This window comes from Rutilus rutilus (assembly GCF_951802725.1).
Source record: "Rutilus rutilus genome assembly, chromosome: 9".
Classification (NCBI taxonomy): Eukaryota; Metazoa; Chordata; class Actinopteri; order Cypriniformes; family Leuciscidae; genus Rutilus; species Rutilus rutilus.
The window spans coordinates 2750648-2777698 of record NC_140223.1 but is presented as its reverse complement, the minus strand read 5'-3'; the positions used below and the strand labels follow the sequence as shown (position 1 = coordinate 2777698).

The following is a 27051-nucleotide window of genomic DNA, read 5'->3' as shown; positions in this document are numbered from 1 at the left end:
GTCTCTCACAGTGGACATGCACCTACGATGACAATTTCAGACCCCTCCATGATTTCTAAGTGGGAGAACTTGCAAAATAGCAGGGTGTTCAAATACTTATTTTCCTCACTGTATGTATGTGTATATGTGTGTGTGTAACATTGTAACAACTATAACATTGCGACTACATGAAAAGAGTGTTTACTGTTATAAAAAAATTATTTGTGAGCTTTAGTGGAACTAAAGGTGTAAGAATAAACACGAAACACACATGATCGTTGTCATGCGGTGAATCCGGCCAATCGTGGAACAGCTGTGTCGTCATCAGAGCTAAGTTCTCCGGCTACTCTCGTATTGCTCTTGCAGTACTTTGATGGCATAAGTCACAGTCACGTGGCGTCGGCACTGTATCAAGTCGGACAAAATTTCTAACTGGCATGCACTGCTTCAAGTCAGCCGCCGATCGGTCTGCACAGAGCTGCATGAAGTCGAACAAGCCTCTTGTGTTTACTAGTGATAGGTGATTCATGAACTATCCGTTCATTGCGTATGTCACGTGACACATTAATGAAAGAATTGGATGGTAAAGTTATTATTTATGTTCCCTGTAAATTATTTTTGACTGCATTATAATGATTTCTTAATTCAGAATATGATTAACATTGCGTAGGTGGATGTGTTAAAAGGGGAATTAGCCTGTTAAAAGTATAACATTTAAAGCCACTTAATTGAACAAAATTACTCGAATAAAGATTTGTTCATTTTGATGAACGAGATCAAACCAGAGAGTCAGAAAAATGATCCAAACTTCCCATCACTAGTGTTTACAACTCTGGGATGTATTGTGAAGTTCTGGGATGGGGGAAGGAGCTCCACAATCTCTTTTATTACTCCCCTCAAACACTAGACTTGTGAGGAAACAAATTAATATTCTCATGATACTGTCATTGAGCCTTAAATCGTCACTTTAATAATTGTTACCACCATTTATAATTTTACAAAGAAACACTAAATACATTAATACAAATGTAATACAACTATCATTATATATACACACTCAAGTTTCCATTATTTGTATTCCAAAGGTGAGCTTGAACTGTTTTTTTTTTTTTTATAATCACAAAAAGTATATATTTTATTAGTCTTTGTCTCCCTCTGCTGGTACAACACAAACACAAACATATTCAGGCTCTATATTTTCTCTAACAAAACTCCAACCTTTTAGAATTTATACTATGCGTTTATACAAATAAAATGATTAACCTATAAATGAGAAACTGTAATTTGCTGCTGTGAAATTAAAAGGCGTTTTACTGCCGCCTCATCAGGTTTGTCAGAGGATTGCTGAAATCTACATGAAGTCTTAATTTATAACAGTGAAGTCACTGTATCTTTGGTCTCGTTTGATTCTGTTGACTGAGTCTCTGTAGAGATGATCTTGAGAAAATCAGACAAAACTAGATATTAGTCCTAAAATAAAACAAACAAACAATCATATATGCAGTATGAGACATTTCGTCTGTCACATCTTTTCATAAGAAAACTTAAATAAGCTATATTAATTCAGCAGAAATAATCATTACACTCCACTACTAATTTAATATCAGTTAATTACAAACAACCCAAATCTCAGTTTATCACACACAGAGACAGTAAAAATGTAAAAGCTGAAAATAACATTAATGTTTTTTTCACAATTAGTCAAAACACTATGAGCAGAATTTAACTCATATAAGAGACTCATTATCTGATGATCTCCGACGAAATATTCACACGCATGTGGTGTTACTGAGCCTGGTACAATGAGAGAGTAAAACAGCCACTTGAACTTTAAATGAAAATATGATGAAAATTATTCAAAACTACTGTTACCATAGTATCTGCAGTTTATAATGATGATTATCCTTCAGGTCATGGAGCAGCTTCACTCCTGAGTCTCCTAGTTTATTCCCATTCAGATTCAGTTCTCTCAGGTGTGAGGGGTTTGATCTCAGAGCTGAAGCCAGAGCAGCACAACCTTCATCTGTGACACCACACTTACTCAAGCTGTAGAGAACAATGACACACTCTTCACTCTCTCATCAACATAGACTTCATTATCAAAGATAAACCAATAACATAAGCTCAAATCACCATGTTATATGGATCTTGGTCTGTGTCAGAGCACAAAACATTATCATAACACAGCTGCAGTCTAACTTAAGCAGGAAATATATATATATTTTAATTGTATGTTTATAATTTGTGCAATGTCTCTTTTTTTAAACAATGTCTCTTTGTCCTCTCCTGTCGCTCGACTGCTTCTAACAAGTACTTGCAAACACGGTAGAATAAGTACTTTACCTGCGAAACTAAAAAGCCACGCGAGATGCACGACAGACAAACAAACGTGACCTCAGCAGGCATAAACTGTTAAACACAGTAAACAAAGTTTTCTAGCAACGAAAAAATGCACTAAAATCTAATGATAAAAGTAAACACTCACAAGCTGATGTCCTCTCCTGTTGCTCGACTGCTTCTTCTAACAAGTACTTGCAAACACGGTAGAATAAGTACTTTACCTGGTATTGGCCATGCCATACTTCTTTAGATTTAGATGTAGATTTTAAACATGTAAAAAAAACTCTACATTATCCAGTTTTCTCCTACAATTAAAATGAATGGACTGTGTTAATCCTGACTGTGTTGAGATTGAGTGTGTTTAAAGTAAAGAGTGTTAAATTTTGATTGTGAGTAAGTGCGTTTATCAGAGTGACTATTGGTACAGAAGTATCACCTTAATAAGAAGCAGTTCATGTGTTCAATCATTTACAGATCAATCACATTAACTCACAGCAAAGTAACTCACATAGTTTTCCCTGAATTTGATTTTGATGTTACTTTATGAATTAATGAAATTGGAAAATTCATTGCCACAGTTTCATGTGAGATTTACATATGATCTTACCACAGTTTCTCCAGTTTACAGTGAGGATTCTCCAGTACAGCAGATATCAGCTTCACTCCTGAGTCTCCTAGTTTATTATATGACAGATTCAGATGTCTCAGGTGTGAGGGGTTTGATCTCAGAGCTGAAGCCAGAGCAGCACAACCTTCATCTGTGATACCACACTTACTCAACCTGTAGAGAACAATGAAACACTCTTCATTTTCTCTGTAGCCCATTTATGTTTTAATGATTACAAATAAGGTAGAATAAAATGTAGCTGATATTCATCTAATCATGTTCACATTAACAGTGTTATAGATGGAGACCGACACTGAGAAAAGTTGAATTTTTTCCACAAGTAAATAAGAGATTCATTGTGCAGTGTGGACAGCTTTCTTGATTAAAATGGAACTTTGTGAGATCGTCATCGTGATGAACTAAGATGACAGCTTTTATAGTGATTATAAATGGAATGCTCTTTCTGCACTTTCTAGGCAATATATAGTCCATTTAGATTTTGAATAAATCTTTTGTTTTTTATTGCTTGACCAGTGGCCACGTACACACGGCAAAGTTTAGGGAGTGACATCTGCTAAATTCATGTATTTGAGCAATGCTTATTGTCCTTTATGTGTGATTTTTCTCTTTTACCACAAGTAAATAAATTGGTGTCTCATTTGATTAGGTGGAGCAGCCGTCAATCTGGCCTTTATGTAGCCTTGCCACTGATGTGATGTGAGTGAAGATGAATGAAATTAGCTTTAGTTTCAGATATCAAGTACATTAACTGTGATTATGTTGAATGTGATTCATGTAAAATCATTATATGTAAATTACAATCCCAAACACTTGGTCTCACTATAAACTATTTTAAAATATCTCTATCTGAGCACATGATGTGACTATCAGAGAGATGATCTTACCACAATTCCTTCAGTTTACAGTGAGGATTCTTCAATCCAGTAGAGAGTAGCTTCACTCCTGCGTCTCCTAGATTATCCCCATTCAGATTCAGTGTTCTCAAGTGGGAGGGATTTGATCTCAGAGCTGAAGCCAGAGCAGCACAACCTTCATATGTGACACCACACTTACTCAACCTGTACAGAACAATGACACACTCTTCACTCTCTCAGATCAACAGATACTTCATTATCAAAGAGAAACCAATAACATCAAATCACCATGTTAGATGGATCTTGGTCTGTCAGAGAGCACAAAACATAATGATAACACAGCTGCAGTCAAATTCAAGCAGGATTTTTTTTAATTATTATTATTTGTAAGTTCATCATTTGTGCAATACCTATTTTTTACACAATTAATTAAATATGTCAGTGAGTTTTACTGTTATTCAGAGAAAGTATGTCTCTTGTGAGAAAGATTATATAAAACTGATATTTTAGTATATATTTTTACATTTAAATGAAATTAAATAAAAAATTCTAAATATAAATGTTTATGCATACATTCCAAATGCATATATCTGAAAATAAATGTATCATATGTCATAAAAAAACTTTTAAAACTGAAGTGAGACACTTTTTGTTACATTATTAATTAATAAATTTAAGTAAAAAATATAAATGTTTTAACAGTGATGATTGTTCTCAGTGTTACTTACACAGCTGATCTAGTTGCTGTAACCACAGGCAGGAGCTTCTGAAGAACTTCATCTGCTGTGTTTTGTGCTTTCTGGGTGACAGATGAGTCACTATTTGAAAAGAACAAATAAATAAAATAATGCTAATAATAATAATAATAATAATGGTGTAAGTAAATAATACATTAAATACATTCAATAGTTTTCAATTAAACAAACACTGCTTTTAAAAGGACATTTTTCTTTTGTATTTAACTGTAGATGCTACTAAACGTATTCAGCCAACACACATTTGTTTTTACTTTTTGTCAATGTTGCTGTGGCAGGTCACAATCACAATTTCAGGAGAGATTTACTGGACAATAATTTAGCGGATTCACAAATGGAAGGCTGCATCCTAGTGAGGTTGAGTCATTCCTAGTTCAGTCATTCTGGGGCTTGAAGGCTCAAGTCCTCCTCAGCATTAACACAAAGGATACAGTTGATGTATCCTTCCAAACCAAATTGAATTAAAGACGCGAAACGAAGGCTGCCTTCAAAGGCTCCTTCAAATTGAGACTGCCTTTGGCGGGCCTTGATGACGAGGTAGCCGAGATATGCAGCCTTACTAGGACACAGCATCCGTTCGAGAAACACCCACAAATTACGTACAATATCCCAGAAATCAATCTGTGTCCCATTATTTAAACACCTCTGATCTCTTTGTTTCTCTGGGTTCATAATGTTTTAGACTGTAATGATTGTACTCAGTGTTACTTACTTCTCAATAGTGGCTCCAAATAAGCTGTTTAGGTTAAAATGATGCAGTGTCTGCTCTGAGGACAACAACACAAAAACTAAAGCTGACCACTGAGATGAGGAGAGTTTTACATCACGTAATCCTCCGCGGCTCATGCGAGGTTGAGCTTCGTTCACTAGAGAAAGATCACCCAGTTCATTCAGACAGTGAAACAGATTGATGTATTTATCTGGAGAGGGAATCTCACTGATCTTTTCTTTAATATAGTCAACTGTTTTCTCATTGTTGTGAGAGCTGTTTGCTGTCTGTGTCTTTAGTTCTTTTAAGAGACTCTGATTAGACTCCACTGACAGACCCAGAAGAAAACGAAGAAAAAGGTCCAGATGCCCATTTTTACTGTCTAAAGCCTCATCCACAGCTCTCTGATGGAGATCAGATAGGGAAACTGTTTCTCCATTAGTTGGTTTGGTAATCTGGTCAAACACATTGATGTTATTGTTGATAAAGGAGAGATGCACATATAGAGCTGCTAGATGTTCCTGAATGCTCAGATGAACAAAGCAGAAGACTTTCCCTTGACACAAGTCCAACTCCTCTCTGAAGATCTGAGTGCACAATCCTGAGTAAACTGATGCTTCTGTCTCATCAATGCCGCACTCTCTCAGGTCTTCCTCATAGAAGATCAGGTTGCCTTTCGCAAGCTGCTGATAAGCCAGTTTCCCCAGTTTGACAATCATGTCTTCATCTTTCACTTTCTTCTCATAGTCCTTCTCATGTTTGATGTTGGTCTGAATGAGCAGGAAGTGTGTGTACATTTGAGTGAGAGTCTTGGGAATCTCTCCTCTCTCTGCTTCACTCAACATCTTCTCTAGAACAGTGGCTGAGATCCAGCAGAACACTGGGATGTGGCACATAATAAAGAGGCTCCTTGATGACTTCAGGTGTGAGATGATCCTGTCGGCCAGACTCTGATCACTGATTCTCTTCCTGAAGTATTCCTCCTTCTGTGTGTCACTGAAGCCTCGTACCTCTGTCACTCTATGGACACACTCGGAGGGGACGAGATCCGCTGCCGCTGGTCTGGAGGTGATCCAGATGAGAGCAGAGGGAAGCAGATTCCCAACAATGAGGTTTGTCAGCAGCTCGTCCACTGAGGCTGATTCAGTCACATCACACAACCTCACATCGCTCTGAAAATCCAGAGACAGACGACACTCATCCAGACCATCAAAGATGAACAACACTTTATACTCATAACTGGATATGTCCATTTCTTTTGTTTCAGGGAAAAAGAGATGAAGAAGATCTGAAAGACTGAGTGTTTTGTCCTTCATCAAATTGAGCTCTCTGAAAGCAAGTGGAAATATGAGCTGGACGTCCTGATTCTCTTTCCCTTCAGCCCAGTCCAGGATGAACTTCTGCACAGAGACTGTTTTCCCAATGCCAGCGACTCCCTTTGTCAACACAGTTCTGATGGGTTTGTCTTGTCCAGGTAAAGGTCTAAAGATGTCACTGCATTTGATCGGTGTGTCCTCTGTTTCTGCTCTGCTGGACTGTCTCTCAATCTGTCTCACCTCATGCTCATTATTGATCTCTCCACTTCCACTCTCTGTGATGTAGAGCTCTGTGTAGATCTCATTCAGGAGTGCTGGGTTTCCCTGCTTTGATATTCCCTCACACAAACACTCAAACTTCTTTCTCAGATTTGATTGATTTCTCAGGTTGAGGACTTCAGTTTTGGAGTCGAAGCTGTAAAATGCCAGATTATTACACAAGTTAGAGTAGTAAATATCCATAAATTACTACATTTATTTTTTTGTTTGCTGTATTATAGGATATAGAACATCATTATGTCTCTGAAATGTTTAAATTATTAACCCCCTGAGGTCATCACGCCGACGTGATGTGCTCGCTTTTTTTTAATCAGTGTAAAAGAGACTCATACATACTCTGTTGACTTTGATTTTCCAAAGGAGTTTCATACATCAATCGATCCTGTTAAGTGTGTATTTTTTTTGTGTATACTCACAATAAAAACAAAGTGTTGTGCTTTTTGCCAAATGAAGAAAAATAAACACGAAGCAAGTTCTGCCTTCTCTCTGTCAGTTAAGTCCATTCTGAAATGCGTCCGAAAATGAACCATAACTCAGCGAATACTCAGTCAAACAGTCACACAGGCATGAAGCTTGAATTCTCTTCTTTTAAATGAAGTAATTTTTATAAAAAACAAATATTCTCAGTTTATGCAATCTGTATGAAAAGAGAGAGATGTCAGTCATTCTCATCTCAGCTCATTAGTTTTAATTTGACCCCGCCCACGGAGAGCGCGCGCTATTCAAATGCAAATGACTGAGGCAATCCACGCAAACCTGTAAACGCCCCCATATCAGCTCGAGAAAACACATCAAGCTTATTCAGATCATTGTACTTGTTTACACCGTCTCGCGGTGCTGTGAGGAATAATACTATCGAAATAATAATAATGGAAAATGTACCTCAGAAGTGCTGGTATTTCGAGGACAACGGATCCTGAGCTATGGAATACTGTAGTAAGTTGTTTTTTCATTCTCAAGTGAATCGCATTTCTGTGTGTGAATGACTGAACGGCAGAGATGCGCGCTGTTTACCACAACTGGCAAAAAGACGGTTTAAATTTGAATCGCGTTTCTGTGTGTGAATGAATGTTTCGCTTTTAGCAAACTGTATTGCTATACTGAGTAAAAATCGACTGAAATATGTTGAAATAAAATGTATTTGTATAAGCAACGCATTAAACTGCACAATAACATTTATATTTCTTATAATAAAAATGAAAGACCTATGTTACGGACATATGAAAGACAACATTTCGTTGATTAGTTTTGGATAGATTATACATTTTTACTGTAAAATATCTGCTACATCAAATAAGCTTTTGTTTGCCAATTTTTGATCATATGTTAAATATAGTATGTTTTGTCAAAAATAAAGTAATCAAATAATATGTTATAGTGTTTATTCCAATGTAGCCTAGGCTATATTCAAGTAATGAATCCTTAACTTTGAAATGTGTATGATATAATGTATACTTTAGTTTTTACAAAGAAAGATTACTCTTGAATTGTTGTTGTAATTGTAACCTTTTTAATAAAAAAATATATATTTACAAGGTAGATGTAAACAAACTATTAAAAGGTAAATGTCAGGTTTCAGACAAGAAGCAAACAGGAAGGTAGTATATAATGTAATTTATTCAGCAGAATGGATCGGTTCCAGAGATAACGGTGAGTAAGCAGATTATAGACAGTTTATGATGACTTAGCTGTAGAATAGCAATGTCTCTCTTGCAGGTGATGATGACTAGGATCAGAAGCGTATAGCAGCAGGCCATAGCAGGTCGGGATTCAGGTAAGTGTCAGGATACGAGAGGTGAGTGTGTGTCCATGTAGAGACGAGACCAGACGAGGACTGAAGGGGTGAGTGCAGCTTATGAAGGGTGAGCTGGTGATGGGATCTAGGTGGTGGTGATTAGAACTCGGGTGATAGTGAACGAGTGGGCGGAGTGAATGATGACGGTGATTGAGGACGGTGATTGAGGACTGATTGAGGGTGTAATCCTGACAGTACCCCCCCCTCCCAAGGCGGCTCTTGACGGCTGGGAAGAAGAGGGACGTTGCCGGTGGCGAGGTCTACCACGACCCCTGGGAGCTGGACGGTCAGGATGGTCGATGTGGAATTCAGTGAGTAGAGCAGGGTCTAAGATGTCGTCACGGAGTACCCAAGAACGTTCTTCAGGTCCATAGTCCTCCCAGTCAACCAAGTACTCCAAACGGGGACCTCGCCACCGGGAGTCCATGATGGAGCGAACTCGGTAGATGGGCTCTTCTTCCACAGGAACGGGAGGAGGAGGTACATCTTCTGTGGACACATCTGTAGGGAGAGGAGTGACAGGATCAGTGAAAGGTTTAAGGAGAGAGACATGAAAAGAAGGTGCAATCCGATAGTGAGGTGGAAGGTTGAGTCTGTAGGTGACTTCGTTCAACTGTCTCTGAATGGTAAAAGGTCCGATGTATCGAGGACTCAGGTGGAGGCGTATGTCCCGCGTCGAAAGCCACACCTTCTGTCCTGGCTGGTACTGAGGAGTATCACTTCGCCGACGGTCCGCTTGATCCTTATGCCTCCGCACTGCCTGTTGGAGGTGCACATGAGCTGAGTCCCATACCCCCTCGCTCTGATGGAACCAGAAATCGACAGCTGGAACCTCCGAGGGCTCACCCGACCAAGGGAAGAGAGGAGGTTGATATCCGAGGATACACTGGAAGGGGGTGAGCCCGGTGGTGTTCTGTCTGAGGGAGTTCTGGGCGTATTCCGCCCAGGGGAGGTATCGGTTCCAGCTGTCTTGGTACTGGTGGCAGTAGGTCCTAGGGTAGCGTCCGATCTCTTGGATCTTCCGCTCAGTCTGGCCCAGGGCTCCAGACTAACTTTTTTCACCTCCGTCCTGGAACCGTCCTGAAAAACGATTTGAACCGTCCTAAAGTGAATGTCAACCGTCCCAAAATAAACATGTTGTTTCTGTACTTTGTTATTATCATCTATAGTTGTTAGTCACATAACAAAAACACCATTAAAATGTTTATGATATATAGTATTATATTTATTTAGCTCTATTCAAAGTAATTATCTGTTAACAAGTAAAAAACAGGTTTAATAAAAAAATAACAGGAGTGTATGCTTTTTTGTATTCATGCAGAATTTTTTTTTTTTTTTTTTTACATATACGAAAATTAAGATAAAAATACATACAGCTCAAAACGTTTTGGAGTTGGTTGGATTAAAAAATAACAAATAAATACTGGTGACAACATATCTCAAAAATATCATCATTCTTTATTCTTTCATGCAGCAGACATATTTATTTGTATGAATTAAATATAATGAATTATTATTAAAGCTATTAACGAGCAGTGAATGCTTTTCTCTTTTTCTTTTGTTGCTTGATCAATACACAGACCGCATTAGGTTTATTACCCACTGTCACTTTAAGACATCGGATCATGTCCAGTGACGTGCGCTGATGCACATCCGATACACTCAAAACTGTTTAAGACATAACCAACATAGTTTACGTGAATACTCTCCAAAACGGACATTTCGTCATAATGTTGTGTGTATTTGTCCATTCAGACACGAAAGAGAGCTCAATTCAGTACTCACGCGCTGTATACAGTAGGTGTCTAGGCCTATGTGCATGGCGGCACGCTTCGGGTCGGGTGTGTGCGCACAGAAAACTGTACTCAATACAGCTCTTTTTTTTGCGTTGTCACTCTTATTCAGATCTATATGTCTGCTCTACTTATTCTCCCAGACGTTTACATTTTTTAACATTTTATGAGACATGCAGCGCATGTCAACCCGTGTGCCGCTTGGTAGATCAGCACGTTACAGTACAAATGTGCGCATCTACCACAAACGCAGGACATCAGTTCTGACTGGATCGCTTCCCAAATCGTCACTATCTAACATTTTTGTCTAGTTTTTATTCGTTGACGAAAATGTCAATAGATTTTCGTCATGGTTTTTGTCATTCAAAACTAGTTTTTATTTAGTTATCGTCTCGTTTTTGTCTGTGAAAATAAGCCATGTGATAGATGTACCGCGAAACAAGTCTCCGGGTGAGTAGCCGGCCAGTGATAGTAACTATAGTAACAGCATGAGAAGACGCGCTCCGTTGTAGTCAGCGCTTGGTCGGTTAATTTTGACATTTTCTAAGTAAGTTACCATAATAGGCTAGTAATAAATGAACATACATACAAAAATGTCTTTCGTCCTGTAGGCGTCCTAGAGAATATTTCTGTTCGTCCTAAACACATTTTCTATCGTCCCCAGGACGATAGGACGCCGTTAGTCGCGAGCCCTGGTCTGGCCGTTGTTCTGTGGGTGATATCCAGATGATAAACTGACGGTAACTCCAAGGAGTTTGAAGAAGGCATGCCAGACACGTGAGATGAATTGAGGTCCTCGATCAGAAACTATATCTTCAGGAATTACGAAATTACGAAAGACATGGTGGAATAGAGCTTCAGCAGTACCAAGAGCTGTGGGAAGACCAGGTGGGGTATAAGTTTACATCCCTTGGAAAATCTGTCGACTACGACAAGTACACAAGTGTTTCCTTCGGAGAGAGGAAGATCGGTCATAAAATCCACACCGATATGAGACCATGGACATCTGGGAATGGGTAGTGGTACAAGTTTGCCTTCAGGTAGTTTACGGGGAGTGTTGGTGATGGCGCAGACTGAGCATCCCTTGATGTAACGGGAAACGTCCCTTGAGATGGACGGCCACCAGTACCGTTGATTGAGGAGCGAGAGGGTACGCTTGCTACCTGGATGTCCAGAGCCCGGAGCTGTATGAGCTGAGTCCAGAAGGGCAGTACGCAGATGTTGAGGAACGTAGGTGAGCCCTTCTGGACCTCCCGGCGGAGCAGGATGGCGATGGTTCTCCTGGGCGATCTGCTCATCGACAGCTTTTTAGAGAAGGCGGCACATGGAAGGAGTTTGGGAGGCTCACCCTGCCGCTGAGATAGGACCGCTCCAACCCCTGTGGATGATGCATCAACCTCGACGACAAATGGAATATATGGATTGGGATGAGCGAGGATTGGAGCTTGTCGTGAAGGCTTCTTTGAGGCGCTGGAAAGCCTGGATGGCATCAGGTGACAAGGACAGAGACTTGGGCCGGCCTTTCAGAGCTGAAGTGAGGGGTGCAATGATGGAGCTGTAGTTATTGATGAATCTTCGATAGAAATTAGCAAAACCAAGGAATCTTTGAAGTTCTTTAACGGATGATGGTATTGCCCAGTTCTGAATGGTTTCCATCTTCCTCTGGTCTATCTGGATGCCATGTTGGTCGATGATGTAGCCCAGGAATTGAACGGTGGTGGTGTGGAACTCACATTTTTCCAGTTTCAAGTACAGTTGATGTTTTCTCAATGTTTCCAGTACCTTGATGAAGTGTTGATGATGTTCTGAGAGGGTAGATGAGTAGATGAGGATGTCATCGATGTAAACTATGACAAAACGATTGAGGTGTTCACGAAAGATCTCATTCATTTACCCCTGGAAGACAGCGGGAGCGTTGGAAAGCCCGAAGGGCATATCCTGATATTCGTAGTGGCCTGATGGGGTCACAAACGCCGTCTCCCATTCATCTCCATGACGAATACGGATGAGGTTATAGGCACTCCTGAGATCAAGTTTAGAGAAGATACGGGCTTCGCGCAGCTGTTCCAGAGCTGCTGGGACCAGAGGAAGGGGATAGCTGAATTTGACAGTCTGAGAGTTGAGGTTCCTGTAGTCGATGCACGGCCTCAAGCCTCCGTCCTTTTTACCCACAAAGAAGAAACTCGAAGCGGCAGGGGAGGTAGATGGACAAATGAACTCTTGTTGTAACGCTTCCTCCACATACTCCTCCATGGCCTTCTGCTCCGGGATAGACAGGGGATAAACACGTCCTTTAGGTAGAGTTGCTCCAGGTAGCAAGTCGATAGCACAGTCCCATGGCCGATGAGGTGGTAGCTTGGTCGCCAGCTTCTTGCTGAACACATCCTGGAATGCCCGGTACTCCACTGGAATTTCTACTTCTTGTAGAACCTCGGGACTCTCGACGAAGTAGGCAGATGAGAGGAGCCAATCTCCAAGGGCTCGGGTGCTGGAGGAGTGCTTGATGGAACCGAGGGCAGAAGACTTACAGTGGGTTCAGATAGATCACAGGCAAATAAGCGCTGAGAAACATGGATGGTCTCTTGGATAAGATTTTCAATTCCCATGCTGTCATCGTAGACCACAAGTAGTTGTCGAATATTGGGATTAAGACCATGACGGAAAGATGTAATTAACGCTGATTCGTTCCAACCACTAGATGCCGCCAGAGTACGGAACTGAAGAGCATAATCACTCACGGAAGATTTTCCTTGTCGAAGATTGAAGAGCTGGTCATGAACGGAGAGATCGGCTGCTGCTTGGCCAAAAACTTCTTTAAAGTGTTGAATGAATCGATCAGTTGACTTAACTGCATCGGAATTGGAATTCCATAGCGTTTGCGCCCACTAGAGTGCTCTTCCGGACAAGAGGGAGATGATGAATGCAACACGGGCTGAGTCGTTGGTAAATTTATGTTGTTGCATAGCGAAATAGAGCGATACCTGTAGAAGAAACCCACTGCAGTCCTCCGACTCACCGGTGAATGTCGCTGGTCGGGCCATGGGACTGGCAGAAACAGTGAACGAAGTAGCCGATGAACGCGGAAGTGAAGATACTGATGCGGTTTGTGGGCTGGTTGTGGGGGCGGCAGGTGGATTCGCCGGTGGATGATCTTCTTTGGAATCCGAAGGATTCTGTATCTTTGGTCTGGTCTTCTGTCAGGTTTCAGACAAGAAGCAAACAGGAAGGTAGTATATAATGTAATTTATTCAGCAGAATGGATCGGTTCCAGAGATAACGGTGAGTAAGCAGATTATAGACAGTTTATGATGACTTAGCTGTAGAATAACAATGTCTCTCTTGCAGGTGATGATGACTAGGATCAGAAGCGTATAGCAGCAGGCTGAAGAAGGTCGGGGATTCAGGTAAGTGTCAGGATACGAGAGGTGAGTCTGTGTGTCCATGTAGAGACGAGACCAGACGAGGACTGAAGGGGTGAGTGCAGCTTATGAAGGGTGAGCTGGTGATGGGATCCAGGTGGTGGTGATTAGAACTCGGGAGATAGTGAACGAGTGGGCGGAGTGAATGATGACGGTGATTGAGGACTGATTGAGGGTGTAATCCTGACAGTAAATATAAGCCTTTTCTTTAAATAATTTTTATTGTGTTTTATTAGTGACAAATTTGGGGAGAGGATTAATATTCCAAAACTGAAAATACAATATGAGAATTAACTGCACAATTACTAGACATGTTTTCCTTGGATACTATAGGCCAATTTTGCAAGCACAATTTGTGAAAAAAAAAAAAAAATTTAGATGCTTCCAACTGTTGCTCTTGCATTCTTTCTAGTGTCTCAGTCAAACACCTGAATGAATGGCTCATTAAGTATGCGGGCCCCATTGTCTCCTCAGGTGCGAACCACTAAATATGCATGATGGTGTTGGATCGTTGACGCCCACTTTGCATATTGCCTTTCCAAACAGAAAGTGTTTTGCAAAATTTAAATCAATGTATTGTGTTATGTGAATGATTAGGCAGGATGATTTTCACATCATTTTGAAGAAAAAACTCTAGGCGACAACATCCATTAGTCAAAAGTCTTATTGACACATATTTAGTATGTGTTTTGTGGCCTTATTTCAGAAACTTTAGTTTTTAGTTTTTTCAATAACCATGCATAAACATTATTCTCTCAAAAATGCAAACATGTACATTCATGTTGCTCACATATTATGGTAGCCCTGTTTGTGCTAAATAGAGTGTAATTACACCTTTGCCATTAATATGTTTATAAGCAACTGAAAAAAGCACAAATGTCAGGGCATGTCAGAACATCTCAAGGACCCCAAAAACACCTTAGACCCCAGAGGGTTAATCATGTGTTCAAGTGATGTGTAATGTGTGCGTTGCAACACTTAAAATTAAACAACAAAAACAAAAAAGTCCTACATTTTTACCTGAAACCAGGATACATGCTGTCATTAAAGTCTTGTGGTTGAATCACAGGCTTGTACATAGTTTTGTTTTTAACTGGTCTGGATAGAAGATTTGACCTTACATCAGAATGAAGAGGGTAAAGAATCAGACACACTGATATTGATGTAATTGTGTCATTAACTAAGTAACATACCAACAGCTTTTATAGTGTGTAAATGTATTAATGATACAATACATAGAGCTTTGCACAAGGGCTTAGGCTTAATGTTGATCATTAATAGACTGCAACTTGCAGGATTTGAACTCATTATACTGCTGTACTGTATATTAACAATTTCATAAAAATCAATAATAAGCATATATTATAAGCATTACTTTCATAGAAATTATATACCTGAGATCAGGCTGTGTGTCTCCATGCTTAAACTTTGGTGGCGGATCCATAGAGCAGTTACTCTTCATAGACACACAGCTGGACTCTGGGTTTGAGCTCTTCTGCTGGACTGAACTGGTTTTAAAACGAATAAAATAAAAAGCATACAGACTTATAAATGTTGGGCACTTTTAAAGGAAACTTCTGTCTTAGGAAAGACCAGGGAATGTTTTATTCCCACACTTATCTGCTACAAATTATACTTGCATTGAAATCTAACAGCAGGAAGGGTACGTTGTAACAGTATAGAAGACCAGTATAGTAAGTTGTGTGCATTAATTAATTGTAGTTTTCAAACTTTTTCAAAATAATTTGATGTTATTCCCCTCCCCTACCCCACTTCCACTTTAATTCAAAATTATTAATATTAGAAAAGTTTTCATTCAAAACAAACAAATAGGAAACACCTATAGAACTAATACATTAAACATAGGCTAACAATTCTGTGTGTGTGTGTGTGTGTGTGTGTGTGTGTGTGTGTGTGTGTCACTTTCACAGCTATAGCAAATTTATATTTTCCCATATTGAAAATAGTGTTACCAGGGCCGTGCACAGACAATTTGAGGGGCAGTGGCTTAAACCAAAAAAAGGGGGCACTATAAGGAGTTTGACTCTGAGGCAGTATCATCTTAATATAGAGAATTAATAACTCTTTTATAATCATGGGCAATTAGATTACAATTAGGATTTAGTGCTAAATCAATTTATGTTGTTATAATTACTTTTCCAATTAAATAATTAAATGTCTGTCTTTCTTATCACACTCTAGCATATTTATTTACTGTCAGCCAGTTTAACTGTCTGATTTGGCTGATGCTCAGTGGGCTCTCCCGCACTCTCTGAGCTGCCTCATCTTAAATTGAAGTATTAGACATTTAATTTAATATTATACAGTTACAGTATAAATTGAAATGATAGTAGGTTACAACAGTTATAAAGTCACACCAGGGTAAAATGCACATTTGACTTACTTCTCTTTTAGACCACTCGATGGCACAAATTCAGCTCAGCACTTTTTTTCATAAATGCTTTTGATGATAGACTTGGAAACTTGGCTGATCCTTGACTTGATCGCGACAAGTTGATTCTGTACTAATTTGATCTAATATAAAATGTTTTAGACTTATGTAGCAATTTAAATACAAAGATCTCAAGAATCTTTTAGTTTTTTAAATAATTTGTTTCTGTATTTTTTAAATACATTTTGATGACAGTATATTTATTGAACAAACATTCATTATTTAATGTATCAAAATCACCCAAAAACCCAACTTTGCTAAAGTGATTGTTTTGAACAAGTATCAACTTATGCATTATTAAAAGCATATTAATTTAGCTAAAGTATTTGCATCAATACTGTGTGTCTTTTGTACCGTGCTGGTTTTACCCCGTGTGTACCTCCTTTCCACCTCATACATTAATACGATTTTTAAACTAACAAACCACCTTTATGATTTATTTTCACACAAAATCTCTTGCTCATCAATTTTCAAACATATACTTTTCTGCAATCATACACTATGGGAGTAGTGAAAACCAAATGTTTCTTAGGGTGTGCCTTTAGCCACCTTATAACCTACTATACTAAGGTACTATTCATTTAGATTAGAACTCATTTAGATAATTTATAGTAGGCTATATTACCTTTTTATTATGTATAATGTTAATGGTCTTATTAAAATATTAGAAATATGATGTATGTTATACATAGATACTAGTATCAACTAAGGTAATTGATTATAATGGGACATATATTTACAGGATTTAAAGTGTGAAAAACTCTCTGCTAAATATTCTATATATAGTAATTTACCCGCTGGCTTTCTTGAATGGGCTTTAACCTGTCTTTGCTCTTTCTCACTCTGTCTTCTTCTAATTTTGTGAAGGCATTGTTTTTTGTCTACAAAATCTGCCGACAACAGAAAATATTATTTATTTATTAGTGTTTTATTTATTAGTGTTATTTATATTAGATTAGATCAGGTAAAATAATTTGATTGGACAAGAATTCAAATTTTCTTCCAAGAACATGGATATTTTGTTGTATTTTGTTTTGTATAAGTTGTTAGCACTATTTGAAGACCAGGAGCAAAACATTACAGACAGAAATACAAAAACAAATGACCAAAATACTAATTTCGTGGATCAACCACTGTCTGTAATGTGGATTGTAATTTGTAATCGACCTGTCAATGGGACGACATTCTATTCTGAAACTGTCGTCGGAGAGCGGGCACATGCTTGTCTGTGAGTGATGCTGCGGAGCAAGCAGGAATACATGGAGCGGATTAGCAGAATCAGTGGATCTTTAGCGGAGCGATAACAGAACGTTTTTATGGGAATCCTCTGGAGGGTTAGGGAGGGGGGCAAGAGGGGCACCTCAGCTGATGAGGGCAGAAGGGCAGTGGCTCTAGCCACCGGGCCACCCCCCTGTGCACGGCCCTGAGTGTTACAACACTCCCCATCATATATGATATTTCTATTTTGTATTTGTCGGTGTAAGGTTAATGCGGATGATATAAAATTAAACAAGGTAACATTCTGATTCTGGTGATACCAGGCCTGTCATTTAACATTCATTGACTTGACCAAAATCAGAAGTTTCTCTTGTTGACAAGTTATAAAAGCCAGAGCGAGGGGCTTGTTGTGGCATTGAGTGTTTGCAGGCATTCTGGAATGTACCACAAGTAGCATTTGTTTGATTTTACGTACTTAATTTGTTCTCTCTGGTGACTCAAGAATTGTACTTCTTTGTTTTAATGGATATCGTCTTTAAATCTTTGTGCATCCATGAGATGTACATCAGTAGAGTTGTAATTTGCACCATAAACCAACTTTTTGTAACAGTACTCTTGGTGTGAAACATCACTGTTCTGATCAGACACTGTGAAGCTTTCAACAAATCTGAACCAGCGGTTAGAAAAATCAACTCAATTTTACACCTACTCCATTATATAAAGGTGGTGTAAGAAAAAATGATGTGGACGTCGAAGATCTCAAAAATGAAGTTTATTACAGCATAGCAGTGGCAAGGTACACAAAGCACCTTGGATTCAGCGGAGTCAAACAGAATGAATCTCATCCTCTCAGCTCAAACATTTATCCTCTATTTCGTTTGTCTTCCCCCTCTACATGTAAATGAAGCTCTGTTTTTAAGTGTAATTTAAGAATAACAGATTCGTCTTCCCTCTCAACATGAGGCTGAAACTCTGTCTTAAATGTAAATTGAGGATCTTTCCTCTGTGCCCACATCTCTGATGTTCTGTGAAATCAGAACAGCAAAAGGTTAAGGTGATAAAATCTATCTGAAGTGGATCTTCTGTTAAAACAAAACGGTCAAATGTTTAAGGTGACAAGCTATTTGAAGTCCCTGTAATCAAGATGGTTGTTGGTTGGCCTCTGTGATACTATTTACATGTTACTGAGATTGGATGTAATTGTCTCTGTATGATAATTAAGCTCTTTTAAGTGAAGGAACATTTTGAGATATATATATATATATATATATATTGGAGTGGAAGTTGTTGGGAACAGACCATAATTTCTTATAGTGGAAAAAATCTCAGCTTACATTTACTTGATGTAATTGCTGGCATTAAACTAACTGTTTGATCAATTTTGCTTTGAATAAAAAAATATGCTATAAGCATAACTTTTATAGTAATGATATACCTGAGATTAGGCCGTTTGTCTTCACTCTTAAACATTAGTGGCTCATCCATAGAGCAGTTACTCTTCATAGACACACAGCTGGACTCTGGGTTTGAGCTCTTCTGCTGGACTGAACTGGAACAGAGAACAGATTCAGTTTAATCCTCATCCAGTGGAGTTTACACCATGTTAATTCATGTTAATTTTACTTTTAAAACAAAGTAAAATAAAAAACACATACAGACCTACAAACTTATATAGCTACAGTATGCTGTGCAGTTTTACTGGAAATTTCTGTCTTACTCCATTACTTAAAGGTGGACAAAAATCTCCATTACCATCAATCTCCATGACATTTCCTGAAATCACTGACTGACCTAGCGTGTCCTAGAGTAGTCAGTAAAGTTTTGTTTGTATTCACATGATGATGTTTGTTGGTTTTATGGTCATAAATATGGTCACTTGCATGAATATGGTCATTTGCATGAGAGATTCAGTGGGTGAATACATTGATTAATTATCTGAAATTAATTTCGTCAAGGTTCCTTGATTTGATAAATATTCCCAAATGAAGTTGAACCCTTTGAGCTTAACTTTTCCTATATTCTAATACAAAAATCTAATACTATAAGCACATCTTTTAAAGAAATGTTATTCTTATTACCTGAGATCAGGCAGTGTGTCTCCACTCTTAAACTCTGGCGGGTCATTCATAGAGCGGTTACCCTTCATAGACACACTCTGGGTTTGAGCTCTTCTGCTGGACTGAACTGTAACAGAGAACAGATTCAGTTAAACCCTTAAGATTACTGTGTTCATTCTTTAAGAGAGGAACCATATTAATATAAACACTTTCATCTTTCATCAAAAAGCACACTGAAGAAACCTTTTTATTTAATATTTTACGTTAGTATTAAAGGCACAGTATTTAAGTTTCACCACTAGAGGTCCTAGTGATGTATGTCTCGAGACCGGTCTCGAGACCACTTTTACGTGGTCTCGGTCTTGTCACGGCCTTGACGGTCTTTGGTCTTGGTCTTGTCTTGGTCTCGGACCTCTCGGTCTTGTCTAGGTCTCGCTGTCTCAGACCGACATAGTGGTCGGGGATTTAGCAATACAATAGGCTACTACAATATCCATGACGACACAACGTTCGATAATGCAACATTATTGTCCGCAACGGAACGGATTGAAGCGCGCGTCCGAGTGCAGACAGTGCGGCGTGTGCGCCCAATATACGAGAAAACACTTTATCCGCGCCACTGATCGCAGCGGCAACGAGCACTTTGATCACTTGATTTAAAAAACACATATCAGTGACATGATGGGTTTTAACTTCATTCAGGAGATTTTGGGTAACTGCACAACTGACAGATGACTTTGAGCGCACCGCCAACGGTGTGTGTGTGTGTGTGTAACCATAGCGACAAAATTACGACCAACTTTCGGATCCTGCACTTAAGCCTATAATTTCGTTTTTAAACATTTTATTATGTATTTAAAAGTTGCAGAATGGATTAATTTGGAGACTCCGAAATCGGCAGAGATAGGCAGGCATTTGCTTAGATGAATTTGTGTCTTTGATATCTCTGTGTGTGTGTGTGTGTGTGTGTGTGTGTGTGTGTGTGTGTGTGTGTGTGTGTGTGTGTGTGTGTGTGTGTGTGTGTGTGTGTGTGTGTTGTTTGATTACAGTATTGTATTTTAGATGGTGTTAGACTAAATAAATGGTATTTTAAATATCATCTGCATATCTCTGTTGTGTTGACTAAACATTAGGCCTAATCCAAGTTTATAATTGCGTATCTTTAATTTGATGTTACGATTTCATCTACACATTAAGTATAATTTCAATTGGTTACATATTTCTCATTCTTTAGACAGTTGTTGGAGGAGCAAGATGGTGTTGGAGGTGTTTGATGTTTTGTCAGATGAACCAGTCATGTCAGTCCTCAACAGTACACAAAAGTTAAGGGAGTCTAATAGTGCAGTAACAGCCGTCATGCAATTGCTACACATAGTTGATCTCACCCTGCAAAAACATTTACAGTGAGCTCACAGTCACACACATGACATGGTCTGTCTCTGTATTGTTCTGCCTGTGTAGTTGAAGTAATACCATCTAATATGTATTGAATGTAAACTGCGGCTGAACCCTAGTATGCTGGTGTTCTTGAATTCATATTACTTAGCTTCAACACTAGTCTATTTTTTTTCCCTCCGGTCTCGACTTGGTCTCGGTCTTGGTCTCGACTTGGTCTTGGTCTTGACTTGGTCTGTCTTGGTCTTGGTCTTGGTCTTGGTCTTGTCTTGGTCTCGATACCCTCTGGTCTTGGTAGTGTCTTGGTCTCGGTTTAGGCGGTCTTGACTACAAGTCTAAGAGGTCCCCTATTTAACACATCATCAAGCTATGCCTTGTTTGAATGACTGTGGAATCATGGGAGTTGTTGTTTTCAACTCCACAGCCATTGGAAAGGAATCCGACAGGAAATCATGTTAAATGGATGAGCTAATGTATTAAAGTTTTAGTAACGTAACTGTGGTATGAAGCAGGTTGGGCCGAGAGCCACGTGACATTTTACCTTGCTGTTTTTATTATGCTTATTTGCCGCAGACAGCCGCTACTTCACCTTTCGTGTCGTTGTTTATGTTTATTTTACGATTACAGTTACATTTAACATCCACCCCCTTCTTCCCTGAATTTGTTACAGTTACATTTGATCACTAAATACACATTATTTTATTTTATTATAATAAAACAGATGCAAGTGCTGAATTACTACTCCTACAGGTCACTTTATGCAGTGTGTTGGATTAAAATTGTTGTGTAACGCAGCGCTGTTTTACTTAGTCAAAATAATCATACTAATAATAATCATACTAAAATACATTTGTGACCCTGGACCACAAAACCAGTCACATGGGTAATTTTTTTGAAATTGAGATTTATACATCATATGAAAGCTGAATCAATAAGCTTTCCATTGATGTATGGTTTGTCAGGATGGGACAATATTGGCCGAGATACAACTATTGAAGATCTGGAATCTGAGGGTGCAAAAAAATTGAAACATTGAGAAAATCTCCTTTAAAGTTGTCCATTTATGGTCACTGTGCTGCATTCACTCACAAAAATACATGTTTTATATATTTACAGTAGGAAATGTACAAAATATCTTCATGGACCGTGATCTTTACTTAATATCCTAAAGATTTTTGGCATAAAAGAAAAATCTATAATTTTGACCCATCTACCCGTGCGACATGTGACTGGTTTTGTGGTCCAGGGTCACATTTGAGTGTGTTGAAAGCGTATAACTGTGTTTGCTCTGTGGCTGCTATGAGACATTTGTTACACACTGCAGTAAGATAAGATTGAAATTAGAATATAACATGCATTTAAGTCCGGGACTAGCTTAAGCCTTGTCGGTGAAACGGGCCAATATTGTGCTTTTAGAAACAAACAAATAAACAACAACAAAAATCAGACAAAAATAGGCTATTTTTCTGATATTTAACTGATATTTTTCTGTGATGTAATACAATAATTAACAGTGTTTGTTGAAAGTACCTGCATCCTGGAGAAAAATCTCCATCTCTGGATCCTTGTGAATCAGCCATGATGAAGATACAGGAGAATCTGATGAGTTTGATCTCCTCCACTGACTCTGAATGAAAAAACATTCAGACACTAAATTAAATGATTAAATTAAACAACCTTCATAATTTAGCTGAACATATCTGGAGTGTGGGAGAAAAAGGATCATGTGACTGCGTTAACTCAAGCTCAGTCATGCACATATGCTGTTTAAGGGTCATGAAACCCCCCTCTTTCAGCTTAATTCTACCTCACAATCTTTTAGAAAAGTGCAACTCAAATGGGCGTGGACGTCTGTGAGAAGAAGGGAGGGAGTGGGTGTAGCAGGGCAAGGCAGGAGAGGAAGAGGGGGGCGAGCAACTGTCATCTGTCAGTGGCTCATGCTGGCTCTCACATAAAATCAGCTGTAAAACGTGAGGAAATGAAAGATTTTTATAGCCGGCAAAGTCCAATGAAAAACACAAACCATCTGTTTGTCCATTTAAAAGTAACTGAATGCCCTGAATCATATATTAAACCTTTGGATCACATTGGTGTGATTAGAACGTTCAGTGCATCATGTGATCAACTTCTAAATTCAAATTTAATGTATGTTCGTTTGGCCGGAAGCTAGTTATTTTACTTTATAAAGTTTTAAAGGGGTCATATAATGGTACATGGACTTTTACAAGTTGATTGTACTGAAATGTGTGTTGGCAGTGCCTGTACACAACCATCATAAAATGATAAAAATCCATCCAGTGGTTATGTTTGACCCTCTCTGAAATCAAGCCGTTCGATTTTGTGACGTCACAATATCGACGCCCCTCCCACGATTGTGATTGACAGCAATGCGTTTCAACACAGACCCGCCCTCGCTCGTGAGCGAGCTGTCTGTCATCATAGTGCATTGATATGCTGGAGAAGAATGGCGTCTAAGCGATTGTGGCGTTCTGTTCTTGGGTGTAGCCTAATAAGGAACACAGCAGTCATATGTTGATGTTTTTGATGGAATATTCCCAAAGCATTGACGCGGGGATTCCCCACGATCAATGCGAGTCATTTCACACCAGACTGCTTTACAAACAAGGGTCAGTAAAGCTGGTTTTGCTAAGAAGCTGTTCCTGAAAATAGGATCAGTATCAACTATTCGTGTTCCTGCTGCACCTCCAGAAGAACTGAAGTGAGTGTAACGTTTTATTAACCTTTATATTAATATTTATATTAATCTGTGCTTATCGCTTTCTGCACGCTTTATGATGAATGCGGCTGTTTACACTCAAGGGTAGCCTACATTACGGCATGTTTTCTATGTATGACGATCTCAATATAATTCATAATCCCACGTTTAATAATGAACAATGCGTTTTGGTGTTAGAAACGGTGTACGCACAGAACAGAGGGGCGGGGTGAGCAAAGCTCATTATCATTTAAAGACGTATGCACTCAAACGGCGTGCTGAAAACAGAGCTGTTTTTTACCAGGTAAAATGAGTGTATTCTTACAATACTAATGAGAATTTTTAATTAAAGTATATTACAAACTTTTAATTTAGACCCTAAAGAATCATATTAGCTTGTACAAAAATGGCATTATATGACCCCTTTAAATATGGATATGTTTCCTACACAAAAGCATCGCTTTGCTTCAGAAGGCATTGATTAAAAGCATACCATGCAAGATTTGTACCTTAATATAACAGCTTCGAAGTCATTTCGATGGTAAACGAACTCGTAGTTGGGCGAATCATCCTGCTGGCAAAACCAGCAATGCAAGTTTGAGAGGTGGCGCCCTGACAAATCTTGCGAGAATCACGACTTGCTTTACGGCACGACGTCACATACATCAAAAACATATGAAGCAGCCTCTATGGAAGACACTAGCACGCATTTCAGACGTGAATCATGGCAGAGTTGACGAAGAAAACGAAGAAAACGTGATCGGAAGATTCAAGGAAAAGAAAACGAGAAACTATTTACGGCAGTAACGTTGAATACAAGTACTCCACAGCAACTCTAGGGGTCACTGTTTGACAAAAACGGAAACTGTGTTTCCCGGAGCGTGTGGAGCACTTTTATGATGGATAGATTCACTTTTATGATGGATAGATGCACTTTTATGATGGATAGATGCACTTTTATCATGGATAGATGCACTTTTTATGATGGATAGATGCACTTTTATGATGGACAGATGCACTTTTTATGATGGATAGATGCACTTTTATGATGGACAGATGCACTTTTATGATGGACAGATGCACTTTTTATGATGGATAGATGCACTTTTATGATGGACAGATGGACTTTTATGATGGATAGATGCACTTTTATGATGGATAGATGCACTTTTATGATGGATAGATGCACTTTTTATGATGGATAGATGCACTTTTTATGATGGATAGATGGACTTTTTATGATGGATAGATGCACTTTTATGAACTTCAAAACAGAAACAGCCATCCACTGCCATTATAAAGCTTGGAAGAGTCAGGACATTTGTTAATATAACTCTGATTGTGTTCATCTGAAAGAATGTCATATACACCTAGGATGACTTGAGGGTGAGTAAATAATGGGCTAATTTTCATTTTTGGGTGAACTATCCCTTAACCCTCTAACGAGCAGAAAGTTTAATATCTGTCTGTAGACATATTAGCTCTCATATTATTACTCAATCTACACAGCAAGGGTTAAATTACTGTATACTGTACAGTTGACCTGAGAGAGGACAGCCCTGCCTGATAACCTACCTCTTTTTACTCTTACAGGGATACTTAATCCACCGGCCATTTTAATCATACATGTTGCCTCGGTATAATAGTTTAATTTTTGGAATAAAATGATCCCCAAAACCAAAAGATTTCAAAGTATCAAACAGAAAAACATGGTCAAACCTATCGAAAGCCTTTTGTTGATCTAATGACTGTGACAAAACTTATACTCTTCAGCAATGTTTTCCTCAGAGCTGCCTGACTCATCTCCTCTAAAACTCCCTTTTTTGATAATTCATCTCAGTTATATCATCAGCAGCAGTCTGCGAGCCACTTGTCCATCACCATCAGTATCACTGTAACAATATCACACATCCAGGATTGACACTGTTATTACCACTGACCTCCTCTACTGTGACTCCATCTTGTTCCACACTCCTCTGCTCTGCTTCATCATTCAGATGTTCAACAGTTTCAGCTCTAGATGTGGACGGCCGTTGATCATCTCTATGTGGACACGCAAAACATTTATGGCCCAAAACACCGCACTCGAAACACTTCAAACTCTCAGTGCTCGCATAAACCATGTACGAGTTTTCTCCGTGAGTCATACAGAAGGAAACTTCAAGAGCACCTGTGGGTGAAGTCAGAAACATATAGACCTGGCGGCTAAAGGAAAGTACATGTTTAAGTGCCGCGTTTTTACACCCGAGGGGAATCATTTTTACAGGGCTCGCTATCGTCCCAAACTTCTGCAACTCTTTCGTAATCGCATCGTTCGATACAAATGGAGGAACATTAGAGATCGTAATTTTTGTTGCTGGATCGGATAACAGGTTAACAGCAACAAACGCTCCTTTAACCCATAACCCGCTCACAGTTAACTGATTAATCAGCGATTCAGACTTCAAAAATACCACAATCGCTTTATCCACACGTGACGCCGACACTATATTATCAAATCCGACCTTCTCCCCGATAACCAGTCAGATCTTCCACCGTCACTCCAGGCTCCGGCGCGCACCTGCAACCATTCCGGAGGGACAGAGACTCCATACCGGCGTTTGTAAACCGCGACTTTCCCTTCTCTGTCCTCTGCCAAAAATGTAGGGAAAAAAAAATACCGAGGGGAAAACAAAGAAAAACGAAAGAAGAACGCTCGAAAAAGAAAACGCACTCCACACCGACAAACACTAGAGCTCCTTCGCACACTCCCAGAATGCACCGGAGAGAGCAGGTTATGCCTGTACTGTAGCCAAGGAGAAATAGAGACACGGCTGTACATTGTAAAACTATGGGTGAGTTTTGGTCTGCTTCCAGCATTGATCTGATTGACTTTCAGCAAACAGCACTTGGGCCAACCTTGGACCGTAATTCCATGCGGTATGTGGGCCAAGCCAGATCCGGCCCAAAGCCAATTTGCTATCACCTAGGTGCACTTATGAACCACCTGTCCTAATTATTATAATGTAATTCGAAAACATTATTAGTTTTTTAGTTCTCAAAAAAACATTTTTTTTTTCTCAATTCCGTTCTCAATTTTTAGTTATTTTCCAAATTTGTAATTATTTGTGGCAACTTAACATTTTTTAAGAATGATGCACAAGCTTAAACACACAAACTCATGCAAACACACAACAATGAAAGTGTGGTAACTTGGTATGAAAAGACCACACAAGAGAGAGGAATGCAGGAGGGTAGGTTTACTAATAACTGCTCTTATTTTACAGGATTACATCAGCATGACCTGGCTATCCCACAGAACCAAACATACTACAGCAACAGGTAATTCCCACACAACACAAGCATA

General features: G+C 39.0%; 1 protein-coding gene across 6 annotated transcripts; it reads right to left on the bottom strand.

Annotated features, from left to right (window-relative positions):
• LOC311297733 (NLR family CARD domain-containing protein 3-like) lies at window positions 1-26483 on the bottom strand. 6 transcript variants are annotated; one of them, XM_084420157.1, is made up of 12 exons: window positions 25646-26480; window positions 22520-22616; window positions 19616-19721; window positions 18973-19086; window positions 15262-15375; window positions 14888-14983; window positions 5269-6996; window positions 4530-4619; window positions 3832-4005; window positions 2927-3100; window positions 1852-2025; window positions 1-1449 (listed from the first exon to the last, which is right to left on the bottom strand). In XM_084420157.1, exons 1-12 carry the CDS (start codon window positions 25961-25963, stop codon window positions 1437-1439), a joined length of 3198 nt encoding a protein of 1065 aa, XP_084276283.1. In that variant the 5' UTR covers window positions 25964-26480; the 3' UTR covers window positions 1-1436. The 6 variants fall into 6 exon arrangements, with proteins under 6 accessions (XP_084276283.1, XP_084276284.1, XP_084276287.1 ...); XM_084420158.1 differs by having other exon boundaries at window positions 1-1416; XM_084420161.1 differs by lacking the exon at window positions 19616-19721.
• Between the last annotated feature and the right edge of the window lie 568 nt (window positions 26484-27051).

Bases quoted from the DNA above. Each gene is read 5' to 3' on its own strand.
- LOC311297733 (XM_084420157.1), bottom strand. From the start codon at position 25,963: ATGATTCCCCTCGGGTGTAAAAACGCGGCACTTAAACATGTACTTTCC. The intron at 19,722-22,519 runs GTACTTTCAACA...TCTCTGTTACAG, and splicing joins GATTTTTCTCCAGGATGCAG to TTCAGTCCAGCAGAAGAGCT. The intron at 2,026-2,926 runs GTAAGATCATAT...TGTTCTCTACAG, and splicing joins TGTAAACTGGAGAAACTGTG to CTTGAGTAAGTGTGGTGTCA.